At 37.7% G+C, this 17,288-nt stretch overlaps 2 protein-coding genes across 3 annotated transcripts; both read right to left on the reverse strand.

The window, feature by feature from the left end:
* Nucleotides 1-603: 603 nt before the first annotated feature.
* LOC147182187 (interleukin-12 receptor subunit beta-2-like) lies at nt 604-10,578 on the reverse strand. Its single transcript, XM_086058826.1, has 16 exons — nt 10,452-10,578; nt 9,741-9,842; nt 9,571-9,656; nt 8,848-9,001; nt 8,131-8,282; nt 7,892-8,034; nt 6,363-6,504; nt 6,179-6,255; nt 4,177-4,414; nt 3,824-4,024; nt 3,608-3,712; nt 3,397-3,531; nt 1,831-2,007; nt 1,681-1,750; nt 1,498-1,591; nt 604-1,410 (listed from the first exon to the last, which is right to left on the reverse strand). Exons 3-16 carry the CDS (start codon nt 9,632-9,634, stop codon nt 1,078-1,080), a joined length of 2,085 nt encoding a protein of 694 aa, XP_085914952.1. The 5' UTR covers nt 9,635-9,656; nt 9,741-9,842; nt 10,452-10,578; the 3' UTR covers nt 604-1,077.
* A 1,722-nt stretch (nt 10,579-12,300) lies between these two features.
* Nucleotides 12,301-12,870, reverse strand: rln3a (relaxin 3a). Of its 2 annotated transcripts, none has more exons than XM_086083453.1 (2): nt 12,711-12,870; nt 12,301-12,560 (listed from the first exon to the last, which is right to left on the reverse strand). In XM_086083453.1, the coding sequence occupies exons 1-2, from the start codon at nt 12,868-12,870 to the stop codon at nt 12,301-12,303; spliced, it is 420 nt and encodes a 139-aa protein (XP_085939579.1). The 2 variants fall into 2 exon arrangements, with proteins under 2 accessions (XP_085939579.1, XP_085939572.1); XM_086083446.1 differs by having other exon boundaries at nt 12,301-12,563.
* Nucleotides 12,871-17,288: the final 4,418 nt, after the last annotated feature.

The raw sequence follows: 17,288 nt of genomic DNA on the forward strand, positions 1-17,288 counted from the left end.
AACCAACTTTTATTGGAATAACTTGATCGTGACTTTTTCCTTCTACTCTCTAATGTGGCTACAACGTAACAGTGTATCAGACCGCGTGGAACCACACTGCCCCTAAGTGGCCAAATCGGGTGCAACATGAACAGCGCTCCCAATAAAGGCACACATAAACAAAGGGAAGACACAAGACAGTGTAAAATAATTTAAATAAAATAAATTTTGGGACATTTAAAATAGATTCTGAATCATACAAAATGAGAATTTATTTTTTGGGGCACACCCCTTATATATATATATATATATATATGTTTATATAGGCTGTATGCATAGCTACTAGCTTCCTGTTTGATCGTATTTCATATTTTGAAGGTACCACTATTGGCACTCACACCACATTTTGATCATCCCTGTACTTTCCACTGTAAGGAGACAGAATGAGTGAGTCAAAAGCTGGAGCGTAACTCTTTTTCTTTTAGATGCTGGAGCGTAACTCTTTTTCTTTTATATCCAGACATAAATAATAAAGCGAAAATAAAAGAGGCAAAGGTCAGAAAGTGCACATAAACGAAAAAATGACACACACACACTGTAGTTAAAGGGAATAGACTGCAGATATTGCTTTAGAAATATTTATTTCATCAACACCTGTACACTTTTGAAATGACAATTTGAAAATATAAAGTCTAGAATACAGCAAATAAAATAGCAATGACTGGCTCAGCAAATATTGTGAACTCTAGGAAACATCTTACATCATAAAAAACAATACTGCTTATTTGTATGTGTGCATTGTATAGAAGATGATATTTTGTTAACATAAAAAAATTCCTGACACTTGATAGGGAAACACCTTTCACCACTATTGGCAGTTACCGTTAATCACCTCCAGGGTGCAACAGTGAGCAACATTTTGTCCCCTTTCATTCCACAAGAAACAAAGTAAGCAAAAATATCAGGAAGTAAAAGCACACAGCCTGCCAGGTTCCAAATTAGTATCCATTAACCTTCTAAGATTTTATGTTTCAACAGTTAGTCAAAACACATCACTCTATAAAAGACAGCACAGTATAATACTATAAATACACCGTATCAAGCGTTCAGTATTTCCACTGTGGTTGGCATGAAGTGCTGTTCGTATCCTGATGTGTCTTGCTCTCCTTCTGATGAACTCTGACCATCATCCCAGCCGGCCACCTCCTTTTCTTCCTCAGAGTCAACCATTTTGCTGTACTCATCCGTGCCATATCTATGTGTCCTCCTAGTACATCCCTCCGAGGCGGCTTCTGGTCTCCTTTGGTCTTCAGGGGGGCAGTTTTGTTCACATACAGGGCCGCCCTGCTGGTTTTCCACTAGCTCTAGCGTGGACATGGTGGGATGTGGTTCATAGATGGGGACACAGATCCAAGCCAAGGGCTCATTCACCTACATTGATATCCCACAAAAATAAGTAAGACATTTTCTGTTAAAATGTCGCTAGCACACAGCCTTTACTGTAACAATTAAACCCACCTGATGCTTCATCATTTCGAAGACGGTGCTATTGTATGGATCTGGTACCTTCTCATTTATACACAGACATGCCTTGCTTGTTCCTTTATGAAAACTGACATACACACGTTTTGTTAGTGATGTTAAAACGGGAAAATCCATTAGTGTTAGCCAATCTACGCCAGACAAAATGTATTATCTCACCTGAATAAAATGAAAAGACAGCATATTATGACTGGGAGACATAGAAGGAGCAGGAATGCAAATACGCGTGCTGAGAAATGCAAATAACGAGAGGTATGGCATTTAAAAATACATTTTTATCAGAAGAGTAATTGTGAGAAGAAGAGTTACGTTTGGATTTTAATTCTAGATGCTCCAGTTGCTTTGTGATGAAACTGGTGGTGACGTTGGCTCCTGGCCCAGCTTCAGTCACGGCCTTGATCCACACTTCATATTCCTGATGCGGACTGAGATTTGGCAGTTCAAACGTCTTATTTTCAACCTGAGGGGAGGCGCTCACGTTGTACACTGATGTAGGGGAGATATTGATTGGAATGAGGTTATTTAATTGAAGTATTACAAACACACACACTGACTTTAAAATTATTTAAGTGACTGATATGCGGGTACTCCAAGGACAAAAATGGTGGTTCTTTTCCATTCCAGAAAAAACAACTCAATGGTCACTAAACTGGTTAATAATTTGGAAGAGCATACTGAAAATTAACGAATAAAAACAGACATTGATTTATTTTTTTATTTTTTTATTTTTTTTAAGAGATCAGTATTGTTCATTCGGTAATGTCATCATCATTGCTCTTTTTTTTTAAATATTTTCTAATATTTTTTTATTTTTGTAATTATCATACTTAGTTACAAGGCCACCCTTCCCGAAACCCAACACACACACTGTGTGGAGGCAGGCTGTGTGCTTTTACTTCCTGATATTTTTGCTTACTTTGTTTCTTGTGGAATGAAAGGGGACAAAATGTTGCTCACTGTTGCACCCTGGAGGTGATTAATGGTAACTGCCTGTAGTGGTGAAAGGTGTTTCCCAGGCGAAATTCTGGCATCACCTTCTTATCAAAATCCATACATACACACGTATATAAATGTAATTGCCGTTATTTATTTGTTCCTATTTGGACTTCCGTGCTCATATTTTGTACTGTTCATTAAGTGTAGCATGAGCATTCAAGATTGTAAATATATGAACAGCAGAGAAGCGACCATTTATCGGTTATTTTGGACACTTATTCAACTCATTATCAAACGGGTAAACGATGTGTGTGATTTTTTTTTATACTAAAACTGATTTTTCATTATTTGTGCGCACGCATGGCCTCAGCAGGTTCCAAATTAGTTTGCAAATTTTTTTTTTTATTTGAACAAAAACATATTCATTCACAGATTTGTGATTTGGTTTAAACACATATTTGTTTTTAAAAGCTATTTAACTCCTACTCTCTGTTAGAAAATTGCTCACAACAGACTATTCTGAAGAGCCCTGATTCATAAAATCCTATTGACAATCTGATGACAAGCTAAAACATGCAGTTTAGAGAAGACACCTTGCAAATATGAGACAACTGGATCAGTTTGTTCACAAGTGGGACAAATGTCTGTTGACGTGCACAATTATCATTGAGTTATAGAAATTGTTTGATTAAAATGAAAATTCTAAAAAACTTGTGCAACCAAATGTTACTTTAAGGGTGCCGTCCCATTTTTTAGGGCAGTTTCTTTATTAGCTTTGAAAATAATTCTGTTGAAGACAAAGATAATGTCTCATTTTTATTTGTTAATTTTCAGTACATTTTCATTTATCATTAATTTGGCAATTTCAAGTTACTTCAGTCGTTTACGTTGGGTTTTACTTTGGTAAATCAACCAAGGGTGCATATTTATACGGCTTACCCATTTGTCCATGAACACCGATTTTGTAATACAGGATCAGCCCGTTCTGCATGGTCAGCGGTACAGGCTCCCAAAAGAGTGTTGCATGTGTCGCAGCGATGGAATTGACTTTAAATAAACGCACTTTGTCGGGAACTGAAAAGAGCAAAAAGACATAATTGATTGCAAATATTTTTGGGAGAGGATAATAATTCGATGTATGGATACCTACTTCCGTGACAAGAATATCCAATAACAGATGAAATGTGCTGGCTTTGTTGATTGTTTGTAACAGTGAACAGTGACACTTGGTAGGCTTTGTAATTTTCAAAATGACCTGTAAGGGGAAATGCAGCCAAAGAGTTAAAAAAAAAAAAAGAAGAAGAAAAAAGTATGACTTGGCTATGTTTGCCAATAAATTACTGTAAAACTTCCAAATAATACAAACCTTTAAATGTAACTGTAGTACAGCTTTTATTCACTCTGATCCAGTCAAATCTTTCCCCCATAACATTTCCTGCTTGTTTGTATTGCACCACATATTCCTTAAAGGATTTGGCATCGAAAAGCCGAGAGGGCAGATCCCACGAGACGGTGAGGTTCGCCATATTTATGCTGACATCAATGGAGTGCTCATTTCTCTCATTACCTGTTAATAAATGAAGGAATTTGAATATAGAGCACCCGTGTCAGTACTGCATCATCAAACTTAAAGAGAACGAAGCACACAAATTAAGTGTTTATCCACGGTCACTACAGCTCCTATTCGAGGAATTTAATGACATTCTGGTCAACTGATACCTGGCGTTGGAATCGTGAGGTTGGAGGGCACTGTAGCACCATGGGCGTTGTAGGCTGATACGCTGGCTAATGACACGCTCTTTAATGAGGTGTTGAGGTAGCACAGGAGCTCATCACACACCAACAAGCCCCTCGGCTCAGCAATGGAAATATTCATTAGTTCAGGCGTGCTGTGCTTGGAGAACAGCGTAACTTCATACCCCAAAATATGGCCACAAGCCTGGGATAGCCGAAGTTTCTGTAGGGGAAGATAGGGAGGAAGAAAGAGGATTGTGCGGCATGACTTAAAACTTAAAAGGTTCTCTGCATGAGATGAGATGATGTTTTTTGTGAAACGTCTTAAATTAAAGCTGAAAATCTGCACTTCAATGCATCGTTGTCTTTCGTATTCATTGTCGTGGCATATTGACGGCAATACAGTCATTGTCCAAATACAGTCGTGCTCACTGTTATTGGCACCCCTTCATTTTTTCCATGATCTCTACAATATATTCGGAAATAAGTGGAAATGTATCCAATTTATATCATCGGGACCTTTTAATTGGATGTCCAAAGTAATTGCACAAAGGAAATCGATTTTCAAATTGCATGATGTCATTCCAAATAAGAAATAGAAAACTCAGCATGTGCAGCAATAATGGCACCCCTCTTTGATATTTGGTTGCACACCCTCTTCCACAGTGACGACAGCTTCCAAACACTTCTTGTAGCCATCCCTAAGCTTCTTGCACTTCTCCGCTGGTATCCCCCCCCCCACACACACACTCTTCCTTTGCCATTTGTTCACGCTCTAGAATATGTTTGCAGGGTTTTTTTCCGCAATAGCACATTTCAGCGCATATAAAAGATTTTCAATCGGATTGAGGTCAGGGGTCATTTTTTTTGCTTTTTAACCATTCCTGTGTGCCTTAGGATGTGTGCTTTGGGTCTTTGTCTTGCTGGAGGACCCATGACCTTCAACTCAAACCAAGTTGTCGAACACTTTTTAGGACATCAACGATCAAGGCCTCAGTCGCAGATGCAGCAAAGCAGTCCCACAGAATGATGGATCCTCCACCATGCTTAACTGTAAGGAGGGTGTTCTTTTCTGTAAACAAACTGTTGGCGTGCATTGCCGAAAAGCTCTATTTTTGTTTCATCCGTCCACAGAATTGTGGTTTGTCCAGGTACTCCTTGACAAAGGTTAGCTATTCTTTTTTTTAATGTCTGTCTCAGGAATGGTCTTCGCCCATGAAGCCCTGTTTTTGGTTCAGTGTGTGGCGTATGGTGCTTCTTGAAACCATGATGCCAGACTGTTCCAGGTTGACTTTCAGGTCTTTGGATGTTTAACGTGGTGTTTTTTCCACCATTCGCACCAACCGTCGAAGACTTCTGTCATCAATTCTCTCTTTCCCCCCCCACGTCCATGGACAGTTCCGCGCTTGTCAAACTTCTTAATAACATGGCGCACTGCTGAAACAGGGCTACCAAAATCTTTGGAGATGACTCTATACCCTTTGTCGATCTTGTGTTTGCGAATCATAGCACTTAAAAGAAAATGGGACAAAAGGTGGCTTTTAAAAACATCTAAGTCATCATTCATTGGTTAATTCATGTCAATTGGGCACAGACAATTTAAAACAGAGAATTCTCATTTGTGATTTACCAAAGGTGAGTCACAATGTGTTTCCATACTGATTTACAGGAAAGGGTGCCAATACCAGTGACAGAGGACGTTTTAAGGTGTCTATTTTTTACGCCCATTGTTTTAAATTGTTTTTTAATCATTTGGTCTTTCTATAAAAAATAAAATGTTTTAGTTAACTCATTTTTTTCAGAAGATATTCCACGTTATGTACTTTACCTTTATGGGTGCCAATAATGAGCAGACTGTACCTATTACTACCGTAAATCTAATTGCATTTTCTGTGACATTGATTAGTCTGGTCAAGCTTGTACTATTAACACAATCCACCAGCCATAACTATTACAATTAATAAATTAATAACTGTGTGTTTTCTACCTTCCAGGTCAAAGCACAATCAATATTAGTGGCAGGCATGCCACAATCTTTCCATACATCCATTTGTCCAGTGGGAGCTGGAAAAAAAAGTTTCACTCCAAACATTAGTCTACTGACAATTTTAATAGGTGCCAATCCTCATTTATGAACTTATTTCTAAACTGCCTCTTAAGAGAAGGCTTACCTTTTTCAGTGCTCATTTTGACGGTTGCACTCCAGTCACTGTACAAGCTTGTGGCACAAGAACAGCGAACTTGAAAGTCATAGACTACACCAGCCTCGATCAGACCACTGAATTCATAGCTGACTTGTGCTCCAATTTCAACCTAAACCAAAAGTAAAACACATTGAGTGAGGACGTGGTCAGAGGTCAAAGGGAAAAAAAGAGGTTTAAAAAGATAATGATACAAAAATATGTAAATGAGGTATAAATGTAAATAAATTTGTGTGGGCATGTATGTTTATATGTGTATGTATGTACTGTATGTTCAACAATTAATGTTTGGGAATTTATTGTATTGTATATGTAGGGCTTAACTTTCTCTCTCTCTCTTCTTTGTGTATATGTAATGGATCAGGGCAACATATACCAATATTATCTGTCTATTTAAGATAAGCATATTTTGTTTATTTTCTATTGTCTAATTTTTATATTATTAAATAAGAACAACTTATTAGTATATTAACATGATAGAAGTATTCGGGAGTAGGATTAGATAAGCTTAATTGGTCACAATTTTGAAGCTCCATTTGAGCTCCTTGGCAAGATTTGTAACCATTCATATTTGGTAGTTATGTTAACATTACAGTAAAAACACATTGTTTTCACTTTACAGGAACTTAAAGTCCTCTGGCACCTCCCAAACTCTGAAAATGTATGTGTAAAACCATACATTTTTCATGAATTGGCTTTGTTATAGCACTTTTACATAATTATGATACAGTTTGACCATGTCAAATTGTCAAAGTTGTGTTGAAAGGACCAAACTTGGGCTGCAACTAACAATACATTTTCATAATTGATTAATCTTATTTTGTCGAATAATCAAAGAATCAGGCTTTTTATTTTATTTTCATTAATTGTTTTAATTGCCATCCCTATATATAAAAAAACCAGGATATTATTTCCAATTGACAGACCAAAAAATACACACACAAGTGAATTTGGTCCGTAACATGTCATAAAATTGGCAAAAATCTTTAGCATTGTTTTTCAAAGTAAAAGCAGATGTTTGCAAACATCATTCCAGCCATCCATTTTCTTAACCGCTTGTCCTCACAAGGGTCGCGGGGGTGCTGGAGCCCATCCCAGCTGGCTTTGGGCAGTAGGCGGGGTACACCCTGAACTGGTTGCCAGCCAATCGCAGGGCACACAGAGACAAACATCCATCCACACTCACAATCACACCTATGGACAATTTGGAGTGTACAATTAGCCTGCCACGCATGTCTTTGAAAATGTGGGAGGAAACCAGAGCACCCGGAGAAAACCCACGCAAGCACGGGGAGAACATGCAAACTCCACCCAGGAAGGCCGAAGCCTGGACTTGATCTCCAGTCAGCCACTGTGGCGCCCTTGTTTGCAAACATATTATAAAAATTTTTTTTTAAAAACATGACGCTAAGCAATCTGATTTCATGGACGTCTACAGAATTCTGAGAATATTTACTGTTGAGAGGCTGAAATTCGAATGAATCAAGCAATATTAATACCTCATGCCAGAGTTGTTCTACTTCGCCCCGAAATCGCACTTCACACAATCCCAAAGAGAGGTGCAGCTCATTACAGATGGAAGCCCAGGCTATTTCCAAAGGATCTTGGGAGCTCCATGAAATTATAGGAGGCGATGGCTTCACTAAAGGCAGAGGTAACAGAAATGTGTCAACTTAAAATAGTACCATTATTTAAACCGTCATTGTCATAATAGATGTTTGTTATTTCCACGACTCACTCAGGTCTCCTGTGTTGAAGACATCCACTTGGGATTTGGCAGAGCCGTGCTCGTTCTCAGCCTGTACCCAAACATGAAGTTCACTGTTCATGTAAAAGTGTTCACGGTCGATAAATCCACTCAAACTGGTGCCGGTATTCACATGGCCCTTTCTGGAGCGGAAGCGAGAGGAGAGCTAGTAACTCCAGTTGATGATGTTCACTTACCAGACATGGGTTGGAACGAGCAACATTTACACAGTTTCTGTTACTTAAGCAACATTTTTGATAAATTGTACCTGTCAGATTAAAAGTAGGTTTAATACAACATATATTTTACTTTTATTTGAGTATTTTTTGGTAAGAAAAATGCTCGTTTTACTACAAAGAGCTACATTATGCCAGCAGCTAGCTACTTATATATTTTATCCAAATGCATTCATTAACTAATTGTTTCAGTTAAATTGATAGGCAATAGCTGAAATGTTATTCCTAATACTATTTTATTTGATATTCATGCTCTAATTTAAAAAAAGGAAAACATCAGAAGTTATTCACTAGCTACTCACTACTGGAGTTTTTTCACCGACTACCTCCTCTAACCTCTAGCTTGGAGAGCTACGTTTTACTTAACTTGAGTCGAACTTTTCTAAAGTAACAGTTTTCTTGCTTCGTACAATTTATGGCTACTTTTACCACCTCTGTCATTTACTGATCAGTATTATCATGTTGCTCTTACATGCCGTGTGCCGTTTCCCAGTGAAGACTGTAGTTTGTGGGGATCTGAGGATCAACGCCGTGATCCCAACTACAGTGGATATCAACCCCGCAGCTGTCATCACATGGAATGTGACACTCGGGTTTGGAAGGGGGCTCTGGATGACCTAATGAAACTAAAAGAGCAAATAAAAAAACACACTATTTTAAAATATGTGGCACTTTGTATCGAGGAGAGATATATTTGGTAAAGAGGGCAAATACTTATCCCGGCAGGGTATTTACCAGTCACTACAAATACAAGGGGTGTGGGGGAAGGTAGTGAGTGGCTAGGGAAGCTCACTCACGATCTGCTATGCATTTGCAGGGTTGTAAAGCGTAACAGCGTCAAGTGAACGTGTCGTGATAGCAATAATTCGGTCTCCATTAAGTAGTTCAATATTGCACTACAGAGCTCAGCAGAGCACAAACAGGAAACGAGCAGACTGCACTTTCTTCACAGTTTGTGTCAATACAAGCCACAATATAAAACCAGTACTGTAGCACAGCTCAGTGAGCAAATCACAATCTTTTAGGCATGTGGAATGTGCAATGGGGATACTCAACACTCATAATAATATACAGTAGTGTGGTAATTGTGTAAAAGGCATACAAATGAAGCTCTTCTTTTAGAACCGGTTGACCTTAGCAAATTAAGTAGATAATTAAACGGCACCAAGTGATAATAAATCACTACACAGCGTACCTGCAGCAGCAAAATAAATTGGCATGTTGACTAATAAGATTGAGAGAAACCATCCTGGGGCCATTACAATTGGACCAAGCCCTCTTCTACCTGTAAACACATAAATACTGTATTACAGCGAAAATAAATATTTAAAACTTAAAACTTGTGAAAAGAGACACAAATTTGACCTACTGAGACTTTTTTTTTCCAAAAAGATGTATTACGTCAACCAGATGTCCAGAGGTTCCATTGACTTTTCGGGCCTTGGGATATGGTATGTGCTGTCACACCTTGAAAACGCACATAGTGGTAGAGTGTATTAGCTGTTTTAAATATATTCTCCAAGCATGAAGATACATGCAAGACAGTTAATGCTATGGTTCATGTGTAGCCTACTTTTTTTTTCAAATTGTGAAGATACCCCTAGACAATTGGTCAACCACACCGTTACTACAGCTCAAGGTAGGAAGAATGTGACAATAATAATCTGCACGTTACCATTAGTAATACTTAAACATTCTCAACAGCGTTCACACAACTTAAATATATATACTAAGCACAACTTTACTCATTTCCTTTTCAACTGTTTTACTGGTATAGTTGCGGTTCATTTATGCAAGTAACGACCACACTGATGACTCAGAAGTCACAGATGTCTCATGAAGCAGATTTTATACAAATCAACTTAGTCTCGCTGAAATAAGACATGCTATTAACAGCAATTACGTCAAAAATGTAACATTTTAAGATTGTATCCTAATGACGTCCCTAGTTTAGATTACTGCGGTCGTGAATGAAAACAAAACTAACAAAACTTCCTTTGTCGGGACTTTATATAACAACGACTTGGAAGATTTAGCCTAGAAACGATACTCGTTATTAGACATTGAATAAGTTACCTCCTCATTCATCTCCAATGAGACTTCCAATGAGACTTCCAATGTGCATTAACTTGCCTTCCTTCACGTATTGTGTCGCGATGTCTGCCCGGAAACTATAGCTACGCCTTTTCCGCATATGACGTATTTCTAGCGTCATCGTGTATGCGGAAGTCAGTCCTTTCGCACAATTCGCAGTCCATGATATATATATATATTATATATATATATATATATATATATATATATATATATATATATATATATATATATATATATATATATATATATATTGCGACCTTACTCGTTGACATCAAAATGTAATGTTAAAGTAGCCCCCATCTGTTTTTGTTCTGGGTGTTTTTTGTTTGTTTGTTTGTGTTTTCGAATCACTTATAAAGTTAAAGTACCACTGATTGTCACACCCAACTAAGTGGTACGAAATTCATTCTCCACATTTGACCCATCCACTGAGGGAATGGCAAGTAGCAGCAGGGACCGCACTTTGGAATCATTTGGTGATCAAAGCCCTCACTTCCAATCCTTAATGCTGAGTGTCAAGAAGGGTGGCAATGGGTCCCATTTTTATAGTCTTTGGTATGACCCATCCGGGGATTGAACCCACAACCTCTCAGTCTCAGGGTAGACACTCTACCACTACTCCACTGATATGGTAACTAGGTCACTGATCTGTTTTTTTATGAGCTTTCATAGCTCAGCCTCATAACAGCTTTTGGTAAATTGTAATTCTGGAATGACACAAAGTGGAAGGAAAAGTGATCCTGTCACCCAGCTCCGGTCAAGCCCCCGACCCAAAAAAACAAAACAAAACCTGCTGTGAAGTGAAAAGTTGGCAACGAGAACAGCCAGTTTCAAGAAAAATAGAATAACAGAATGTTTTTGTTGTTGTTAATAAAAACTGAGAAGACAGGAAAGGATTAGTTTACATGAACCCCTTTTTTGTGGAATACTTGATGCAGGCCAGATACACACAGACTGTATCTGCTCTAAACTGTAGGTGTAAATACATTTAAGTGTGATGATTGTTTGTCTATATGTGCCCTGTGATTGACTGGCAACCAGAAAACGGTGTACCCCGCCAACCCAAATGAAAACAAGCACTATAGAAAAGGATGGATTGATACTTTGTTCAAATAATATTGCTAAACATTAAAACAACCGTCCATTCATTTTCTTTACCGCTTGGCCTCATTAGGATTGTGGGTGAGCTCATCCCAGCTGACTTTTGTGCGATAGGTAGCCTACTCTGTGGACTTGTTGACATTCAATTGCTTTGTGCAGATAGTGTATATAAAAATAAAGAACTATGAACACTCACATTCACACATTGAATAGTTTCAATGTTTCAATATTATGCACTAAATATCTGCAACACTGCAAATACCAACCGCAAAAAATAATCCATCCATCCATTTTCTGTACTGCTTGTTCTCACCAGTCAAATTCATGCTATTGACTTTGTGTGTGATTTTTAACTTTGTAAAGGCTTAATATAGATACCGGTATTCGATTTCATTAATGATCTTTGGCTTCATTGAACATCTTGGACCAGCTGGTAACACAAAAAAGGTATTTATTAATTGTTTTGGAACACAATAGTGAGAAAATGTGTTATCCAAAGCATGGAATGCCACATGAAACAAACATGTAGCATGATATACATAATTCTGACACAATTTATGCATCCATCTGACAAATAAAAACTGCTGTTTTAATGCTATTACGTTGTTATAAAGTGACAAAAGGTTGATAAGCAAAACTGAGTGCATACATTCACTTGTGTGTTTAATTTGAATATACAATAACATACAGTAAGTATGCTTTTGTATGCAATTGTTGTCTTCAGTTCTCAGCAAAGGGAACTGATCTCACTTTTGCTGCAGCCCCACTTGCAGCATGCGTTGGAAAGACCCAACACCACTTCCCGGCCTTTGCGATCCGCCTTCCTCAGAGCTTCAAGAATCTCTTCGGTGATGAAAGAACGAGTGGGCCGGCTGAAGATTCGGTCTTGTTTTTCGCTTGATATGAAATCCAGATCTCTGTTTCTCTGGAGTATATTCTCGTGACTCAATTCCTCCGAGGACTCTTGTTGGGAGCTGAATAGGTCTTCTGCTGCGGTAAAATGAGTAAAACTTGAGTTTCAGAAATTCTACAATTGCCATGTCACTAAAATTGGAAATAAGAAGTAATCTCATACATACAAAAAAAGATGTAAAACCCCAACAATTCCTTTACATATAGACAAGGTTAGTGTCTCACCTGAAGTTCTGAGGGATCGCCTCCATCGTGAGCCGCCACAAGTGAAGATGACAGCTCGAATGAACTCACGACCACAGAGCTTGACACCATAAATTGGGTTGTCCATAGGCTGAACTTCATTTGCCAGCAGACAAAGAGCCAGAAGCATCACTTTCCACATAGTACCCCAAGGAAATAAAAGCAGAGCTACTAGGGCAAACTATTTGTGTTGTGCAGCAATTAGGTTCTGTTTACCTGTCTGCTCTGCAATAGCTTTGACTATGCGAGTGACCCAAGCGAGCTTTATAAAGCATTCTGAAGCCCTGAAAGGGGGACAATGGGACATGAATATTGCGTGCACAGGATCCTCTGAGAGAATAGAAGATGTGAACGGGAGATACGGTCCGAGACCTTTATGAAGAATAAAAAGCGGAGCAAAGGTGCGAAGCACCTGAAGTGCTTTAGTCACCTGTATTGTCCTCCAGTTTCATATGTAAAACATGCCATAATCGTGAATTGTGAGTATGTTGAAAGGATCATGATCACACTAATCATTTGAACAAGTGAAATGATTTAAGCAGCATAATACACAAATGTGAACATGTTTTGCAATAATATCATTTTTGTTGTACTTTTTGACAAATCTCTCACACATACACTACACGCAGAAGGTTCTCTTGTGTTGAATTTTATTATATTGTGACTTAATGTTCTGGCAACTGAGTTTATGCTGTATCTTATACCCATCTCAATGAGTTGGATTGTTTTTTGAATTGCGTAAATATGACAAATCAATACAAAATTCTGCAACAAATTTCAGTTTAAATATGTTCCTGAAAATCTAAATACACTCACCAACATCACTGCGGTTCATTAAAGCAATTTTACCTGAAATAACAATAAGCTATGTATTGTATTTTTCATTTTAAACCACTAAATATAATTTACATGACTTCCACATTACAACCCTGATAATGACTTTTGCTGTCATTTCTTTAACAGAAAGGTGAACAAAGAGAACGGAGCTATTACTGGTGACATTTTCAAAGTCCGATAACATAGAACACTAGTTATGAGTCACACAAAAAATAAAACACCTTTTATCCGTGGAGCCACTAGTCAAAGGTCATTTATTTGGAAAACTACATTAGCATGATGAATATGTAATTAATATGACAATGGCAAGGAAACAAAATGGCATTTAAATATGACATTCATATAGTCATAAAAGTCACACACAGTCAACTCAGTTATATTGCTGTGCATTACAGTTTTTCTCCAAAGGCTAAAACACAAAAGCAAATCCTCTTAACCAAATGACCAGTTGTCTAAACACGTTTAATAAATATAGCCCTCTTTTTCCAATATCAAAAACACATTTCACATTAAGACACAAGCCACAAAACACAATGACAGAGGCACGTGGTGGCCAGGGGTGTTTTGAACAAATAAATGTGTGCAAAATTTGACACAAAAATAATACATTTGATCTATCAATCTTGTACAGTAGGACCAAGCTGATATTTTTAAAGGACACAATAAAACAATTAATAAATAAGAACTACAGAAAACAATATAATAAACACAAACCAAGGGTTCTTTTTATTCTGTATTTCTTGTACAAAATGGTCCATTCAGAGATTATGATTGTATTCAATTATGAAATAAAAACAAGTATAAAAAGCTGAAACAATATCAAATAACATGAAACAATGTGATCATCAAAAATACATTTATTAATGTGTAAACTTTGACATCCAACAAGATGTCAAATTAAGTTCAGTCCTGTTTACTAACACAAAAATTACTACAGGTAATGGATTTTACCACAGGAAAAACAATGGGAAAAAAAATAAATTATTTTGGTGAGGTAAGGCATCAACATCGTTATGTTTTTTTTAAATACTTAGTCGTGAATTTTGTTGTTTGGTTTCCTTTTCTATTTATTGTATACAGGTCAGTAACTGACATTTTGCCTTATTGCCGGCATGTAGCAAAAAGCTCTATTGTAACTGAGCAACTCATTGACAACTTTAACAGCTCCAATGCATTGAATTCACAACATATTTTATGCAGCCCACTCGTCGGCGCTCGCAGCCCAAGGTCGGCATGCGAACGGTATGGCTGCATGGTTAAGAACCACTTATTTAGACATTTCAGGTATGAACTTATGGCCACCCCTATATGAGTCATTGTTTCACCCTGGCTAACCCCAATTAAAATTTCTGGCTACACCCCTGACAAAACACAATTCTCCGTTCTCATAAATCTAAAAAAGTTCAGAGTGCACAGTTTGCTGGACATTACAAACAAACACTATGGAAGAAGGCAGAGTCATGGGAAGGGGAGTTTGAATCAGAGGAGGAAGAGGAGCATATCAATGAAGAAGAGGAGAAGGTCCAGGCGTGAGAGGAAGACAACCTTACATCATCATTACGGACCAGTCTATGGGCATACTGTCCTTTGGTCTTACAACACCCTCTCGCCTCCTCACCTTCCTAGAGGAGCTAAGAGACATCCTCCTGGGCCTGAGCATCTCGTTTATGTGATCATTTGGGACATTGTCCGCTTCCACAAACCAAACCAAATCAGCGAGTGGTTGACCACCAACAGTAGCCAGTTTCTAAACGTCTGTCTGCCACCGCCCTCCCCTTTCCTGAACCCTATAGAGGAGTTCTTCTCATCCTGGCGATGGAAGGTTTACAACCATACACCAGAGAGAGCCTCCCAAGGGCAATGGAGTTGGCCTGTGTTGATATCCCAGTGGAGGCCTTCCAAGGGTGGAGTCACCATTCAAAGGCGTTCTTCCCGCAGTGGCTGGCAAGAGAGAATTTCGTCTGTGTGATGTGGCCCAATGCAGCTCAGCAACATGATGCCGCACAGTGATCGTGGTGCGTGTGTGATGTGAATAAAGTAATAATAATAATAATAATAATAATTTTCAATGAGGACTGTTGTGCAATAGAGTCTCCGTTTTTGCAGTGAGTTATGTAACTTGTTACGGTACAGTTATGTACATACAGTATTATTTATAGATTAAATTTACAAATCTAAATGCCCAATCCTCTACACAAAGATCTATTCTAAGAATATCCATTAAAGATTCTAAAAATATGCATTGGCAATTATGAAACAAAGAAACGTCTCACAAATTGAACATTGTATTTTCAATTGTTTAGCTGTAGTGTGTAATGATGTGTATAGTCACAGTGTTTAGGTTTTTGAAAAGTTTGAGCAGCTCTTTTGGTGTGAAAGTTTGAGTTTTGAAGTGAGAAGGTGTTACGTATACGCAGTGGGTCGCAAAAATGCAGACACCAAGTAGGAACACAAACATTTATTCTACACAAAGAGCACACAATAAACAAAGTACTACTGAAATCGCTCGCTCCGTACCGGTGCGTTGTGGCCCACTTAAAACACTAGACAAATGTTCAAAATCAGTGTCTGTGCCTGTTGGATTTAGTGATCACAATATTATTACAATAACAATCAAAACAAAAGTTCCCAAAAGTGGATTTAAATAAATATTTAAAATAATTTATTAAACAGACTTCATGAATGATGTACAAAAAGTGAAATGGCAAAATGTTCTGGATTCTATGCATGCAGAGCCTGCCTTAGTTGCTTTTATGACATTATTTACTGAGATCTGTGATAAACATGCTCCAATTAAAAAGTTGTCCATTCGATCAGTTAGAGCCCCCTGGATAGATAATGAGCTGAGATGCATTATGAAACGGAAAGATTTTCTTTTGGGGGGGGTTGGGGGGGGGGCTGTTATCGTTTCAAATAATGCAGGGGATTGGCTAGTTTATAGGTTATGGAGGAACAAAGTCACTAAAATGAATAGACAAAAGAAAAAATTTGCAAAAAATGAGAGTAAAAAATTATGGAAAACACTGAAAGAAGTTATAGGTATGGGTAAATTAAATAAAACACCTGGGTTTCTGGAAATTGATAGTGAATATATTACTAAACCGTTTGAAATTTCAAACTATTTTAATAATTATTTCATCAACAAAGTAAATAACATAAGAATGCATATGACGACTGGGCCCAGTAATCTTTCAGATGATATCATTAAAAAAAGAAATTTTGGTGGATAGGGATTGTTGCTTTGAATTCAACGTGATTACCGGTAATATGGATGACCTTGAAAAACTGATTTTATCATTGAAATGTCATAAACCCTGTGGTATTGATAACTTAGATGAAAGATTATTACAACTTGCTGGTGGAGCCAGTTTTCCATATATTTACATTATGTTTTCATGAATGTGTGTTTCCGCACTTATGGAAGACAGCAAAGGTAATTCCTCTACTTAAAAACAATAGAGAGCAGTTTTCAGGACCAATAAGTACTCGACCCGTTTTGAGTAAAATCTTCGGGGGAATATTATTTAAACAGATTCAGCAATATTTCAAAAACAACAGAATGAATTCAGATTTCCAACATGCTTATAAAGCCGGATTTTCCACATGTACTGCTCTGACATCTCTGACTGATGACTGGTTAAGATATATTGTGAAGAAATTAATAGTAGGCACTGCACTGTTAGATTTGAGTGCAGCTTTTGATATTATTGATTACGAATTATT

Source organism: Leptonotus elevatus, chromosome 1 (assembly GCF_054856555.1).
Source record: "Leptonotus elevatus isolate MCC_2025b chromosome 1, RoL_Lele_1.0, whole genome shotgun sequence".
In the NCBI taxonomy this organism is placed as follows: Eukaryota; Metazoa; Chordata; class Actinopteri; order Syngnathiformes; family Syngnathidae; genus Leptonotus; species Leptonotus elevatus.